General features: G+C 42.6%; 2 protein-coding genes across 2 annotated transcripts; one reads left to right on the top strand and one right to left on the bottom strand.

Moving 5' to 3' along the window:
* Positions 1–7,322: 7,322 nt before the first annotated feature.
* On the top strand, positions 7,323–8,611 carry LOC146295153 (interferon-induced protein 44-like). The gene is made up of 4 exons (XM_084695957.1): positions 7,323–7,406; positions 7,549–7,717; positions 8,051–8,151; positions 8,337–8,611. The coding sequence occupies exons 1-4, from the start codon at positions 7,323–7,325 to the stop codon at positions 8,517–8,519; spliced, it is 537 nt and encodes a 178-aa protein (XP_084552083.1). The 3' UTR covers positions 8,520–8,611.
* A 1,673-nt stretch (positions 8,612–10,284) lies between these two features.
* LOC146295152 (uncharacterized) lies at positions 10,285–13,759 on the bottom strand. Its single transcript, XM_084695799.1, has 8 exons — positions 13,557–13,759; positions 12,847–13,244; positions 12,524–12,593; positions 12,001–12,087; positions 11,731–11,829; positions 11,436–11,522; positions 11,114–11,215; positions 10,285–10,962 (listed from the first exon to the last, which is right to left on the bottom strand). Exons 1-8 carry the CDS (start codon positions 13,566–13,568, stop codon positions 10,852–10,854), a joined length of 966 nt encoding a protein of 321 aa, XP_084551925.1. The 5' UTR covers positions 13,569–13,759; the 3' UTR covers positions 10,285–10,851.
* Positions 13,760–17,303: the final 3,544 nt, after the last annotated feature.

Raw genomic sequence — 17,303 nt, 5'->3', positions numbered from 1 at the left:
ACTTTTTTGCTGTTATTATTTTGGGAACCCTTTCATTGTCATAGATCTGACAAAGGTTTTTTCAATTGGGGAGTGGTAACATAATTTTGATAAGACCTTCTTTGAGGTCTTACCCACATCCCATTCTGAAGCAGCATATGAGTGAAGCCTAGTTCAGGCATGGCACTCTACACCTCACCCATTGGCCCACGTCCGATAAGGCGACATTATAAGGCCGCACGGATAACCCTACACTCAATCCCGGTTGTTGTATTATCGTGCTGCTGCCCTCCACCATCCCCATCTCCCTGTGTTGTCTGTATGTTACTATCCATCAGGTGGGATTATTTCTTTATTTGCTCTCTATAGTCTATGTATGTTGTGCTTCCCCTAGATACATCCACTCTGCCCAAGTCAAACCTATTTTCATGTCTTTGGTTATCAATTACTGCTAAAATCTAATATGTGTCTTGACTGAACTGCAGTTGTCAACATGAGCAAAGGATATCTCACAGCCTATAGAAGTATCCTTATTGACATGACCAAAATGGAGGGAAGACTAGTGTTTGTGAATAGTCGGAGGGAGATTGCCACATTGCCATTGCCACATGCCGTTTCAATGCTTACCTGGTGTACCTTCCTGGGGTATACAAATCAAACAATGAGGCCACTGTTTTTGGAATGACATTATCATTACCCTCTTCTCATGGTCTTATAAATCATTTCCCTGGTCTGTACATCATAACCAAATAAAATAGATAAATGGTGCCTTTTTTGTATATAAAACGTACACATTGTAAGTTGAATACAGTCTAAGGTACTTAAACAATTCAAAGTAATATATATTTAACTATGGATATGGATAGCTAATATGTTACTTGGCAGATAAAACATTTCATTGGATGATCTTTTTTGCTTTAATTCACTGTTTGTCAATGTATTCAAACACGGGTCAAATTTGACCCACGAACACCAAAGGTGTAAACACTTTTTGAACACAATAGGAGGGTTAAGTGAACAAAGCATTAACCAGTTGCACTGTTGGGTAGTTGCTCATACAATATACAACAAAATGCAGGTGACCCTTGGAAGTATCTGCTTTCTTAGAAGCTGCTCCACCTGTGCACTGTCCGTCCAGCATTAGTCATTTGAAGTCAATCAATTGAAGTCATCAATTTTTCAACTACCAAGTCATTTTCCTCAAACCTTGACTTACCAAATAAAATGTAGCTTTATATTCACTATGAAACGGTCTACTGTTATTTTTGTACACAATCATAGATGGTCTTCGGTGTTGATGCACTTTATGGATGGGTTCAATGAAGTTCTGTGGAAGTGCTTGTTGTTCTCTATTAATTATGCGAGCACATTCTTTATTTGCGTTTATTATACAAAGACGGCGGCCTAGGGAATGATGGTGAGCTGGAAGGAAGAAGAGTTAGTCGAAGAGGGGCAGAAGGCTTGACCAGAGTAGGGATGGCCTGGTCAGAATGAAGACACTGTGGGTTGTCCAGGTCCTAGTGCAGGCTGCTGATCATGAGCTGAAGGTGGTTTCCCAGCTGCCGACGCAGCTCAGCCATCAACAGGTTCTTGGAGCTGTAGCTCCGGAAAGGGAGGGTGAACACGCCATCCAGGAGAGCCATGAGCATTTCCTGCGGGAGGAGAAGTACACAAGGGGGGGGGGGAGTGAGACTCTTCTATCGGGTCGTGGAAATGAACAAATATGGAGGATGATGAGATGTAAGGGGAGTTAAAGGAATAGCAGCAGGACAGAGGTATAGAGAAGGAGAAACTGGAATCGAAAAACCACGAGAAAGAGAGAGAGAGTGCGTGAGAGCCTTCACCTTCAGCTGGGCCAGAGAGGCCTGGCCCTGGGTCTCCTCGGTGCCACTGGGGAGGACAGCATGGAGCAGCCCACACAGCTGTTACATGAAGCCACCAGCCACCTGAGGGAGAGAGGGGGGAGAGTCCGAGTCAAACCCTAACGGCCAGGGCTGACTGACACGTGGAGTGGGCCTCACACAGCACCATCCCTCCTTCTCAACTCTACCGGGGACCAGCCCCAGAGAGTCAAGCATACCTGGATGATAGTAGCCAGTGTTCATTGATTCGGGTCTGGAAAGAAAGTGGGTTTAGGGCAGCAGTGTATGTGTGTTTGTGTGTGTGAACTCAGGAACTCACTGTGATGGTTGGCTGCCTCCTATCCACCTCCAGCATGCCCAGGATGACCAACTCACATGACGTCTATGAAGTTAAAGTACCGAATCTGCAAGAGTTGAATGTGGTAAATGCCATGAGAATATGACGTTTCAGATGACCGTTTTGGACATGAATTGGCATATCAATGGGGAGCAGAAATGATCAAATGATTAATTAGAGTGTCTGGGTTGGAGTCAGAGACATTTGCATCTTTCTACCACAGGACACTTTCACAATGTGCAAAAGAGTGTCTCTTGTCCTGTTGAGACTCACCCCATTGGCCTCCAGCTCCTGTGGGATGCTGGCCTGGATTGCCCCGTCGAGGCAGTATGCTAACAGACGGCTGTACCTGTCGTTGAACTCCGCCTCGTCCTGCGACATGATAAACAACACACAGCGTCAACACACTGGCCTCGGGACATCAAGAACGTTTGCTTACTAAAAACAAGATGTTTGAGGTGCGTTTTCATCACTGATGAAATCACTAATTTCGTTGTGCCCATCTAGCGGAATGAAGCGGATGGATGCAATCTTACAATCACCTTTTTAGCCGCTTTGGCTAGCATGCCTAGCAGGCTGCGCCCCACTGTGCACAGAGCATCCCTGTGGCTGGGTTTGGCCAGGATCATCTACAGAGGTAGACATCACATCAAACAACACAGACTAACACTTCATTAGAGGAGGAAATGTGTACACATTTGAGGGGCATGTTGGTTTATATCCAAGTTTGCCATAGTTCTTCCTCCTTGGGCATTGTGATATCAAGTAGGCCTTAGGACACCACAGAGCACCTTATGGAGGGATGGGGCGGAGGCGGTGGCTAGGGGAGGGGGCATGACCGGGAGAGAAGACCGGAATGTTCCATAAGGGATGGAAAAATAGCTGTTTAGGGAGAGTTAGGCTAGTTGGCCCAATTGCACGACACCAAATATGGGACCAAATATGTAAGGTTGAGGCTTGAAGGGTATTTATGGGGAATGGAAGGACAGGGAATGACAGACAGGCAGGGCAGGCTGAGCTGGTGGGTGTACTGGTGGACAGACAGATAGACAATAACGAGGTGGATTTCAGCTGGAGGTACAGGAAACAAAACGTTAGCTTAAACAAACAAGAAAAATCTGGCTCAGGGGAGTACAGTATGTGGTGCCCCAATGTTGGCTCAACCAGCCGCAGTGTTGAGGAGCTACTGTAATAGAAAAGTACTATTTTTTAAGTTGTCTATAATATTCTTTGGCCTAGAACAATTATTGCTGAGGTTTTAACTTCTGTAAAGCAAGCATAACCTTTTGGCCTAAGACAGTATTGCTTAAGTTTCTGTTTGCTGACAAACGTGGTTGTTTTGCCCATACACATCTGTATTCAGTTCTGCAACCTATTTCCCTTTTTACCCTCTGTTTATTGAAGAGTTTCTCTTTTGATAGACATGAACTATTGAACGAGGATGTAACTGTCTGGAATTACTGGTGTAAAGGGTGTTCACAGGAGTTTGTGTCTGAGTTATTCCACAATCAACCACAATATGATTGACACTTTATTGTCATGTTAGATAATAATAATGTTTTGTAGCTACAGTAGCTTATACTGCACAATGTAAATGTTGTTATTGTAATGTTGACATGATATTGACAGTGTTACTGTCCTCTTGACAGCGAAGGAGATGAGATAAAAACAAAACTAACGAAAATGAAGCCAATAGGTGTGGACAAATTTAACATTATGCTATATGGACCAATCGGTGCAGGGAAGTCCAGCTTCATCGACTCAGTCAAAAGTGTCTTTGGTGATCATGTTGCTGTCAATGTGTATAAAAGAGTGCTCAGATCATGACACCTTTAGAGAGCCTTTCTACTGCAGACATCCTTTATGGTACTAAACAGATAAAGACAAATTCTTCTGACCTCAGACATTCATCATAAAAATTACACCACACTCCACACAGTCCTTCTTAAACAAGTAATAGTGTATGCTTCCAAAGCAAGCAAGCTGAATGGAACGGATAATAATTTCCTCAATAGAACTTAAGTGTGCAGTATAATAATGGCATGAATACCACCGATTATTAGGTCAAAAGGTGTCTGTTGGCCAAGTCTTCCTTACTGTAGAAAAGCACATTGGACAAGTGATGTCCTACACTAAAACTAACAAAACCCTTCCATCAGAACATGAGGTAGTGTACTTGTAGGTACTTCATGTAAGACTAATGGCATGTATTAAATGATTCCATCACAACAAACTGTTGAGTGGATTTTTCAATATACATAATTGTAGCAAATGTGATAATTCACCCTATGTCCCATTTACTGGAAATTAAAGTGAAAGTATAAGTATCATGAAAGTGAAAGTTACTAACGCAGAAGTTGTCTGACAAAATTCAGTACACAACCATAAGCTTCATTCTGGCGTGGAGGCGCACAGACACGGTAATTATATTATTTTCCTGTTTAAAAGCACTTCTAACTTTGTCTTGCAAACTATTTTATTCTGGTTCGATGATGCAAAGATACACATACTCATACTTTTATTAACCACGGAACACCAGTATATTATTTTGACGTGTAACGGCATTTGCGAGATGCGTTCGTAGAAATGTTCGTTCTTACCTCAAAATCTGACTTTTATCAGTGGAACCATTTATCACAGTGGCTTTCTTTAACAGTTTTTTGAAAACTAACTGTTGAGTGGATTTTTTACAGTTTTTTACAATCACTTTGACACAAATTTCAGAACCTTGATGTCCTTTTACAAAACTCTAGACACAAAACTCACAACTGATGATTAAAATGCACATTTTTCAAAACGCTAATGCAATTTTCAATTGCTTGGATACAATATACATTCACCTTAGATCATTTGTTCATTGAACTAGGATCATCTGTTCAAAAAGACACAACTAAACATCAAAGTATCACCATTTCATGTAAGGAAATGACAGACATTTCAGATGTGATGTGTGAATTAGCATTTTGAAATGGTGATACTTTGATGTTTAGTTGTGTCATTTTGAACAGATGATCATAGTTCAATGAACAAATGATCTAAGGTGAATGTGTATTGTATCCAAGCAACTGAAAATTGCGTTAGCGTTTTGAAAAATGCATTTTGATAATCAGTTGTTGTCTAGAGTTTTGTAAAAGGACATCAAGGTTCTGAAATTTGTGTCAAAGTGATTGTAAAAAACAGTAATGATTGTACAAACAACTACTTGGTGAAACTATGGGTATATTGTGTGTGGATGATCTAAGTGAATGTTCTTATGGTATTTCATGATCAATTCATTTTTGGAACTAATGACTCTGCATGCGCAAGGTGTCTTTAAAGATATGAACATACAATGCTATGCTTTGAACATGTGGCAGTGTGTGTTACAAGTAATTACTGTTTCGAGTTTTGTATCTAGAGTTTTGAAAAAGGACATCAAGGTTTTGAAATTTGTGTCAAAATGATTGTAAAAAACTGTAATATACATAATTCTAGTGTAAATGTGATGATTCACTCTGTATCCCACTGACTGGAAATTAAAGGGAAAGTATCAATATCATGAAGGTGAAAGTTACTAACGCAGTTGATTCCTGGCAGAATTACAACTATAACCGTCTTGGTTGTCTTGGCAGACAGACACGGCAAGTCACGTATTTTACTCTTTAAAAAGCACTTCTATATTTTGGCTATGTCTTTGATTCTGGTCTGATTATGAAAAGAGGAATACTTTTATAAACCAAGACAACACCTGTATAATATTTTGACGTGTAGGCCTAATGATAAATATGAAGGGCATGCAACAAACCTGATAACTAATGTGGATAAACACTTGACCAATGAGCTGCAAGCTAATGAAGCCGCAAGCTGCAAGATAACCCTGTTCATTAGAATACCCCTATTAGACACACCATATAAAGATTGTAAAAAAACAACAAATAAAAAGACTTAATGCTGGAGAATTATTGAAAGAGAAAAAGTATGTGTGTTTGCTGTTAGTGTAATGGTTGATTTTTGAACATTGACTGGTCAATGTTGTGAATTTGAACTTTATGTAGGCCTACACTAATACAGTACATGGTTTGTTTATAGCATATACGTGACATTGTAAATTTGTATTGTACTATTGAAAGAGATCATGTGTGATCATAGAATACTAGATTCACCTTTTTAATTTTTTTTCACAGAGAAGAATAAAATGGGTAATTCAGGTAAGATGTGTCTAAATCTTTAGAGTTGAGTTGCTACTGAACAGTTGCACTTTTTATTGATGCATAATTAGTAGAGATCCTGTATGACTATGACAGGATCAGTCTTTACGTTTTATACCCAGAAACTAATTTCTGTTTTTACAGTGAAAGGGTTGTCGATATGTGCTGTTTTGCAGGACCAAAAGTGTGGAGACAAGGTCCAGACTGGAGGTGAGTAAACTGTTAAGAGATTGATGAATTGTTACGATTTTTTGCTAAACTTTTACTGAAAGACAACACAGGTAGTACACACGTAGGCTGTGTCCCGTTAAACAACCTGTCTGACAACATCTCTTCCTGAAATATAAAAGACCAGATATCCCACCAAAATGGAAAAATGTGTCTAACAGTCCCAGAAATGTCACTTTCATCTGTGTGACACAAGGGTGTTCACAGGAGTTTGTGTCTGAGTTATTCCACAATCAACCACAATATGATTGACACTTTATTGTCATGTTAGATAATAATAATGTTTTGTAGCTACAGTAGCTTATACTGCACAATGTAAATGTTGTTATTGTAATGTTGACATGATATTGACAGTGTTACTGTCCTCTTGACAGCGAAGGAGATGAGATAAAAACAAAACTAACGAAAATGAAGCCAATAGGTGTGGACAAATTTAACATTATGCTATATGGACCAATCGGTGCAGGGAAGTCCAGCTTCATCGACTCAGTCAAAAGTGTCTTTGGTGATCATGTTGCTGTCAATGTGTTGGCCCAGGCTAACACTGACCACAGCTGCACGCAAACAGTAAGAAATGATTCACAATCATTGAAGACATTATTATAAGCATGAACATTCTTATAGTTTCAACACCAAAACTGATAATACTTGATTTTTTTGCAGTACTCGGGACACCGGATTGAACATAAAGGCTCAGCTTTGCCTTTAGCGATCTATGATGTCATGGGCATGGAATATTCCATGGCTTCAAAAGGGATGCACAGTGATGACATTGTTAATGCTCTCAAGGGACACATCCGTGATGGTTATGAGGTAACAGTTCATGTATTTACACCACTAAAATACCACATTTAATATTACAATATGGAATATGGTAACGGTCAACAGTAAACCACTTTTTATGATTAGCGTCAAATAAAAACAAAAGATTTTTGTATATGCTGTCCTTTTCCAGTTTAACCCTAAGGAACCCCTGGAAACAACAAGTGAATGGTATAATGCTCAACCAACTAAGAATGAAAAGATTCACTGTCTGGTGAGCGTTGTGTCTGCAAACAACATAACTCTCCAAAAGACTGTAGCAGAAAAGATGAGAAATATCAGGAAGCAAGCTAACAAACTTGGTAAGAATAACCTCCTTCAGTGTTACCATAAACAAGTTTACATTTGCAGAGTTAAATTCAGGTGGTTGGGGTTCAAATAAATGCTACCATACTGTCTATTAGGGATGGGGGAAAAAGTTGATTCACATATGAATCGCAATTCAGTCTTCTAGCAATTCACATCCATTCACAAATTTCAAAAATATGTTTTATTATTTATAATTTTTTATTAATAATCGAAGAAATCGTGAATCGATTTGTAATCAAATCCTGACCCAAAGAATCATTGTAATCGAATCGTGAGGTACCAAAAGATTCCCACCTCTACTGTTTAACTTTCATCTTTAATATCAGGCATTCCTCAAATTGTGATCCTGACCATGCCAGATCTGGCTTGTCCATACGTGGCAAGCGACCTGAAATACATCTTCTCAAGCAAAGATATTAAAACAAAGGTAAATAGTGGCTTTGAATTAGGCTGGACATTACACATACAAATCCATACAATGTGGAAACCGAAGCACATATGTACATACAGACATTTTTGTAATCAAATATTGTATTTCATTTGTTGCATATGAATTCTTCTATCAAATAATGATTCAAACATGCAGCTGATGGTTGTCATTTGCCATCTCAGGTGGATTATTGCAGCAATGAACTGGGTGCCCCATTGAACTGCATCTTTCCAGTGAAGAACTACCATTCAGAGACAAAACTGGACAATGAAATTGATGTACTTGTGTTGGATGCGTTGATACATATTGTGCAGGCAGCTAAAGACTATCTCTGGTCCCTCCAACATTCAGGTCAGGCAGATTGAGAGGCTTTAAGCCTACACACCTTCAAAAGATAATGCCAGTCAGTCTACACCAATGTATAACTTGTCACTGATTAAAGTAGTTATCAACCCTCCTATTGTGTTCGGGTCAAATTTGACCCATTTTGAAGTTTAGATGCATGAAAAACACCTTAATTCTTTTCTGATCAAAACAAGGCTTCATTAATGCCTCCACAGTGGTCTACTGAATACAATCAAACACAATTTTATAAGTTTTCTTTTTTTTTAATACCTTTTAAAAAAAAAAGTTACATCTGTGGTGTTGTGGGTCAAATTTGACCCGGTACTCATTCTGGGTGGTTTAAGCAGGGAAATAAACAGCAAATGTTGCCAAATCATCATAAATAACTAAATATCAACAACACATAAATACTATGAATAAAAACCTACAATAATAGTATATTAATATTGTGTAAAAGTATTCAAATCATGTTTCATGCCACTGAATCACATTGACTTGAATTCAATTGTAACATTCAGCAAATACTATGATCCCACACACACACACCCATCCCACTCTCTCTTTCACTCACATCCTCCACCCACCCACCCACCCTCTCCCTCACCCACCCACCCACCCACCCACCCACCCACCCACCCCCTCACCCACCCACCCACTCACCCACCCACCCCCTCACCAACCACCCCACTCCCCCCCTCACCCAACCCCATCCACATCTCTCTGTCCCCCCAGCTGTATAGCAGTATATAGCCTTGGACTTTCTCACACTTTATTACCAACATCTCACCGCAGCATTTGCACACACACACACACACCATTTCATCTATCATATTGAATACTTTTTTGCTGTTATTATTTTGGGAACCCTTTCATTGTCATAGATCTGACAAAGGTTTTTTCAATTGGGGAGTGGTAACATAATTTTGATAAGACCTTCTTTGAGGTCTTACCCACATCCCATTCTGAAGCAGCATATGAGTGAAGCCTAGTTCAGGCATGGCACTCTACACCTCACCCATTGGCCCACGTCCGATAAGGCGACATTATAAGGCCGCACGGATAACCCTACACTCAATCCCGGTTGTTGTATTATCGTGCTGCTGCCCTCCACCATCCCCATCTCCCCTGTGTTGTCTGTACGTTACTATCCATCAGGTGGGATTATTTCTTTATTTGCTCTCTATAGTCTATGTATGTTGTGCTTCCCCTAGATACATCCACTCTGCCCAAGTCAAACCTATTTTCATGTCTTTGGTTATCAATTACTGCTAAAATCTAATATGTGTCTTGACTGAACTGCAGTTGTCAACATGAGCAAAGGATATCTCACAGCCTATAGAAGTATCCTTATTGACATGACCAAAATGGAGGGAAGACTAGTGTTTGTGAATAGTCGGAGGGAGATTGCCACATTGCCATTGCCACATGCCGTTTCAATGCTTACCTGGTGTACCTTCCTGGGGTATACAAATCAAACAATGAGGCCACTGTTTTTGGAATGACATTATCATTACCCTCTTCTCATGGTCTTATAAATCATTTCCCTGGTCTGTACATCATAACCAAATAAAATAGATAAATGGTGCCTTTTTTGTATATAAAACGTACACATTGTAAGTTTAATACAGTCTAAGGTACTTAAACAATTCAAAGTAATATATATTTAACTATGGATATGGATAGCTAATATGTTACTTGGCAGATAAAATATTTCATTGGATGATCTTTTTTGCTTAAATTCACTGTTTGTCAATGTATTCAAACACGGGTCAAATTTGACCCGCGAACACCAAAGGTGTAAACACTTTTTGAACACAATAGGAGGGTTAAGTGAACAAAGCATTAACCAGTTGCACTGTTGGGTAGTTGCTCATACAATATACAACAAAATGCAGGTGACCCTTGGAAGTATCTGCTTTCTTAGAAGCTGCTCCACCTGTGCACTGTCCATTCAGCATTAGTCATTTGAAGGTCCATGCTTTTCAGTTTTTCAACTACCAAGTCATTTTCCTCAAACCTTGACTTACCAAATAAAATGTAGCTTTATATTCACTATGAAACGGTCTACTGTTATTTTTGTACACAATCATAGATGGTCTTCGGTGTTGATGCACTTTATGGATGGGTTCAATGAAGTTCTGTGGAAGTGCTTGTTGTTCTCTATTAATTATGCGAGCACATTCTTTATTTGCGTTTATTATACAAAGACGGCGGCCTAGGGAATGATGGTGAGCTGGAAGGAAGAAGAGTTAGTCGAAGAGGGGCAGAAGGCTTGACCAGAGTAGGGATGGCCTGGTCAGAATGAAGACACTGTGGGTTGTCCAGGTCCTAGTGCAGGCTGCTGATCATGAGCTAAAGGTGGTTTCCCAGCTGCCGACGCAGCTCAGCCCTCAACAGGTTCTTGGAGCTGTAGCTCCGGAAAGGGAGGGTGAACACGCCATCCAGGAGAGCCATGAGCATTTCCTGCGGGAGGAGAAGTACACATATGAACACATATGGAGGATGATGACATGGAGGGGGAGTTAAAGGAACAGCAGCAGGACAGAGGTATAGAGAAGGAGAGACTGGAACCGAAAAACCACGAGAGAGGGAGAGAGTGCGTGAGAGCCTTCACCTTCAGCTGGGCCAGAGAGGCCTGGCCCTGGGTCTCCTCGGTGCCACTGGGGAGGACAGCATGGAGCAGCCCACACAGCTGTGACATGAAGCCACCAGCCACCTGAGGGAGAGAGGAGGGAGAGTCCGAGTCAAACCGCTGACTGACACGTGGAGTGGGCCTCACACAGCACCATCCCTCCCTCAACTCTACCGGGGACCAGCCCCAGAGAGTCAAGCATACCTGGATGATAGTAGCCAGTGTTTGTTGATTCAGGTCTGGAAAAAAGTGGGTTTAGGGTAGCAGTGTATGTGTGTTTGTGTGTGTGAGCTCGGGAACTCACTGTGATGGTTGGCTGCCTCCTATCCACCCCCAGCATGCCCAGGATGACCAACTCGTACATGACGTCTATGAAGTTAAAGTACCAAATCTGCAAGAGTTGAATGTGGTAAATGCCATGAGAATATGACGTTTCAGATGACCGTTTTGGACATGAATTGGCATATCAATGGGGAGCAGCATTGATCAAATGATTAATTAGAGTGTCTGGGTTGGAGTCAGAGACATTTGCATCTTTCTACCACAGGACACTTTCAAAATGTGCAACAGAGTGTCTCTCTTGTCCTGTTGAGACTTACCCCATTGGCCTCCAGCTCCTGTGCGATGCTGGCCTGGTTTGCCCCGTCGAGACAGTACGCTAACAGACGGCTGTACCTGTCGTTGAACTCCGCCTCATCCTGCGACACGATAAACAACGCACAGCGTCAACACACTGGCCTCGGGAGCATCAAGAACGTTTGCTTACTAAAAACGAGATGTTTGAGGTGCGTTTTCATCACTGATGAAATCTCTGATTTCGTTGTGCCCGTCTAGCGGAATGAAGCGGATGGATACAATCTTACAATCACCTTGTTAGCCGCTTTGGCTAGCATGGCCAGCAGGCTGCGCCCCACTGTGCACAGAACATCCCTGTGGCTGGGTTTGGCCAGGATTATCTACAGAGGTAGACATCACATCAAACAACACAGAGCAACACTTCATTAGAAGAGGAAATGTGTACACATTTGAGGGGCATGTTGGTTTATAACCAAGTTTGCCATGTTTCTTCTTCCTTGGGCATTGTGATATCAAGTACGCCTTATACCGTATTCACACTGGTATTTAAAGTATAAAATAATGCATGTAGTTAGTTACTGGGGTAAGCTTTCATAAACAATGGATACATGTACCAAGCAGGACTGGATCCAACTGCTATTCTTTCAATAATTTAAACTACATTGGCGTGCCAGGTGGTTAGGGTTTATATCTTTGGAAACAGCTCATTGGGATCATTAAATCAGACAAGCGTAAACAAACATAGAAAAGGAAGGAAATGGAATCCAAGTAGTATTCCCTTACAGTGCACAGATCCCTTACAGGTCCAGTACTTACAGTGAATCCCTGTCTGAGAGCAGCCAGCTTGACAGGCAGGTGATCGAGGCCTCTGCTTGTAAAGTAGGAACTGCAGAGAACACACAGTCATGGGAACAAGCTGCATTGCTGACGTGGCTCAGTGAGTGAAAATGTAACTTTGTTACGTAACTACCTCAGTGCATAATGATATTGATAACTTTAGCAGATGCTTTCATTCAAACCGGGGGATTTGAACCTGCAACCTTTTAATCTGCAGTTATATGCTCTCCTGCTGAACTTTATTCCCTCCTCTGCCCTCCTACAAATGTTGTCTAGATGAATGAGGTTCCTCATTTACTTACTTTAAATGAGGAACCTGAATTTCCTCAGCACTTAAATCAGATGGTTCATCAGAGGATCTGGACTCAGAGCCATCATGGGACCCTGATTTAGAGAAGGTCTGGTTTGAGTCCTGGTCCTGGCCCTGGCCCTCGGGGCTCTGGTCCTGGCCCTCGGGGCTCTGGTCCTGGCCCTCGGGGCTCTGGTCCTGGCCCTCGGGGCTTTGGTCCTGGCCCTCGGGGCTCTGGTCCTGGCCCTCGGGGCTCTGTGCCTGGCCCTCAGGGCTCTGTGCTTGGGCCCTCTCTCTGGTGAAGTCCTGGCAAAAAGCAGGACTCACCACAATGTTATCTTGCATTTCTAAAACGATAGCAGTGGTGTTGCAGACATGACACTGGTACTGCCTCACCTGGCCGGCCACACGCTGAAACAGAAGATGCGCATGGGCAAAAGTCGATAGGGATTTATTAGCTTAATGTTTTTATGTAGACATTGGATTCATTTAACAGTGCATCATTCTAACAATATTTCAGTTTAATGTAAAATAATTGAAGCGAGGCCCCTAGAAACATTAGGAACCATGTGAAAAAAAAACCCTCTTGGGAAAAAAAGTGCCAGCGTGAAAGCAAATCAAACACCTTAGGCGTATGCACTTCATAATGAACACACCTAACTCATTTTTACACGACACCATTGACCTAGATCTTTCCGACGCCCAAACACACTGCAAACGTACCTCGTTGATCATGACCAGACCCTCCCTCTGAATGCAGACACCTGTTGAACAGGTAACACCCTGCAGCAGCTGCAGTGGCCAGTCCTGCCACCCCACACACCACTGAGGCAGCTGACTGCAGCCTGCAGCCTCCAACTCGCCACAAGGAACTCATCTACCCAGAACCCCTCAAGTTTCAATGTTCAAGCGAGCAGCCATCCAGATCAACTTTCCAAACGTCACTGAGACTTTCCGCGACTTTTCGCACCCAAGAATGCCCCCTGCATGCCATTGTGACATTGATTCAGTCTTGATTAACCTAGGCGCGATGATGTCATAATAGGGGTTCTACAAACCAGGATGTTGTTTTGGTTGGAAGACTTGGCAGGCCTTATCTCCTGACGAATCATCTCCTCTCAAAACCCGGGATACTGTACACAAACAACCGGCAACAAAGCTCACTCTGTCGTTCATTCGTTCTTACTTTTTGTCATATTTGAGTGTGTACGCTACGTGTGTTTACGCTCGTACAGTGCAACAGGGTTCATACGAACATAAAACAACGTTGACATCTCTCTATTTATCTATGTAGATGTACATGCATGTACAGTATAACTCGCTTGTGTGTGTTTACGTGTGTTTGTGTGGGCGTGTTTGTGTGTGTTTATTTCAGCTGTCACTTGTTTAATGGTCAACTGGATCACTGCTTCACACTTGTGCTGCCTTCTGCTGTCTGTAGGGCAAGTGAGAGAGGGAGAGGGAGAGAGAGAGAGATGCAAAGAGGACAGGGGGAGAGAGAAAGAAAGACAGAGATAAAGAGAGAGGGGGGATAAAGAGACAGAATGAGAGACAGCTCTGACAGTCCATAAATCACATCATATGGGAAGAGACACAGTGTGGAACATGACAGTTAACTAGAGCCCTGTCAAAATGCCCACACACACCCCCGCCCCCCCCCCCCCGGCTCCCCCCCCCCACCCCGACACACACAATCACAAACCCCTCAGTGTGTGAGCAGGGGATGGAATCAGAGGATTGGTGTGGGAGAGAGGTGAAGCGGAGGGCGGGCGAGGGATTTCTGCAGAGGCCTGATTTATTTGGCTGGATTACAGGAGAAGAGAGAGAGAGAGAGAGAGAGAGAGAGAGAGAGAGAGAGAGAGAGAGAGAGAGAGAGAGAGAGAGAGACAGAGAGAGAGAGAGAGAGAGAGACAGAGAGAGAGAGAGAGAGAGAGAGAGAGAGAGAGAGAGAGAGAGAGAGAGGCACGGAGAACAACTGGCCGCCAGCCACAGGGAGAGCCCTTGACCCAGAAACAAAAACCACAGACAAAAAAAATCACTGTGTAGCATGTTCGTAGTACTACAGTATACTAGCTTTACTACTGAGCCTAGCAAGAGGTTGCTAGTTTATCAGAGCTGTGATTCATGGATACAGATGCAGACATGCAAATAAAAGCATGCGCGCATTTACAGTATACTCAGCTTTTTGTGTGTGCGTCTGTGTGTGAGTCTGTTTCTGTGGGCAGACTGTTGGTGACAGCTGCAGCTCCCACATTGCACAGTTGTCAAATCATAGTGTATTTCTTTCTGTGTGCGTGTGTGCATGTGCATGTGAGTGTGTGTGTGTGTGTGTGTGTGTGTATGTGTAAGCTTGTTAAAGATTAACTAAAGTGTTGTGCAACTTTTGGTCAGCTTCAGTTCCCGGCAATTAAGTAAGAGAGCTGTTTCATCAGAGTCAGGTGATAACCTGGAGAAATACACACACACACACACACACACACACACACACACACACACTCACAAACAACCCGCAACAAAGCTCACTCTGTCGTTTATTCGTTCTTACTTTTTGTCATTGTTGAGTGTGTACGCTACGTGTATTTACGCTCGTACAGTACAACAGGGTTCATACGAACATAAAACAACGTTGACATCTCGTTGACACACACATACACGATAGAGAGAGAGGGAGAGAGAGATAAACATTTGTTATTGACACAATCTGTCACAAGTATCATACAACATGGTGTATTCCTAATCTGCCTGGGGTTATTATACTCTGCAATCTGAAAAGAGACGTGCTGCTCCGTTGTAATCTGAAGGAAGATGTTTTGGACCAGATCTCTTTTCTCTTCCGTCTCAATCCAATTATCTTTATCTCTTTAGGTCTCTCTCTCTCTCTCTCTCTCTCTCTCTCTCTCTCTCTCTCTCTCTCTCTCTCTCTCTCTCTCTCTCTCTGACACACACGTCCACACCAACAAGCCACAAGTACATCTTCAGGTACACTTGATTTAGAGTACCTGGTTTGCTTGTGAAAAGGAATGTCAAGCTCATGATGCACAAACAAGGTTTATTCCAGTAGAATATGACACCTGTTCCCCCCTCTGTGGCTGTGTTGACCTACCGTACTGTACCTCAAACATCATACCTCTAAAAACACACACTGTACACACGCTGTTTCCTCTTCTCTGTCTCTACCCATCCCTCTGGTCCTCAAACGCATGTGAACGCTCGCCTCTCCCCATTCAGTGACGGAGGGAGGGGCGAGTGACGGAATGAGATACTGTCTGAAGGTCAACACTGTGAATCGCGACCACCATCATCCCCTCTCTCTCTCTCTCTCTCTCTCTCTCTCTCTCTCTCTCGCTCTCTCTCTCTCTCTCTCTCTCTCTCTCTCTCTCTCTCGCTCGCTCTCCTGGTCCACGTTCTAGACTGACGTGGTCCAGAACAGGAACCGTGAGAGCAGCTCCTCGGTAGACCGTGGGAGACTCCTCCTCTATCCGGTGCTTTCTGTAAGCCTCATCTATAATAAAACTGACTCGTACATGACCTTCTGTCAGAGCGAGGCAATGTACTGCCTGACTATGATGTCACATTGCTGTGTGAGTGTGTACTTGTGTGTGTGCGGCGGCGAATGCACTGTATATTGTGTGTGTGTGTGTGTCTCTTGGGAGGCTCCCACCACAGTTCAATAATGAAGCTGAATCTGGATGGATTGGACGAGGTGCTCGGTGGCACAGACAAGTACACTGACAGACCAGACTGAAGGTCAGGTAAGATTTCCAGTGTGTATAGACACACACACACACACACAAACACACTACAGTCTGCTACATTTCCCTAAACCATTACAGTAATAAGCAATACTTACCAAAAGAAGAGTCCAGAATCATTTTCTCAACTGTACCTTATAAGTTCACATTTGCACTTTGTTGCTCTTCAGAGTGATTTCAGGCCTCTGCACGGTCACACTCAACACACACAAACACACACACACACACACAGACTTGAACTGAAGCGAAACAAATCTAAATGAATGAGACCCCTTTAGATCTCTGCTTCATGTCCCTTCACCCCTCTTCACACAGCAATATGGAAGTCCCTTCTGATCTGCTGATCTCATGCATAATGCATTTGCTGTCACCTTCTCTCTCTCTGAGGGCATACGTGTGAGCATGTGTGTGTCTCTCTGTGTGTGTGTGTGTGCCCTCACTAGCTTCAGGCTAGGATTGACTGTGATACAGCTGATTTGTAACTCTCTCTTCTTGGGCGTCTCAAGATTAGACAAATCTGGATGTACTAAAGGAGTTGTTAAATTGGCGTCTCGTCATACAGGGATTAGGAACTCTTGTCATGGGTCTTTTGTTCCCTGGTGTTTGCAGAGAAATACAATTTGGTGGAATAGGTGCTGTTACAGTTACAATTAAATCAAACTAGAAAATGATGTCCTTACCCCTGAGATATTTTACAGTTGGACTCGGTGATTGGTCA

Source organism: Hypomesus nipponensis, chromosome 4 (assembly GCF_054491055.1).
Source record: "Hypomesus nipponensis isolate SF chromosome 4, ASM5449105v1, whole genome shotgun sequence".
NCBI classification, from domain to species: Eukaryota; Metazoa; Chordata; class Actinopteri; order Osmeriformes; family Osmeridae; genus Hypomesus; species Hypomesus nipponensis.
Note: the sequence above shows the minus strand (reverse complement) of the source record. Positions and strands in the feature narration are given on the sequence as shown.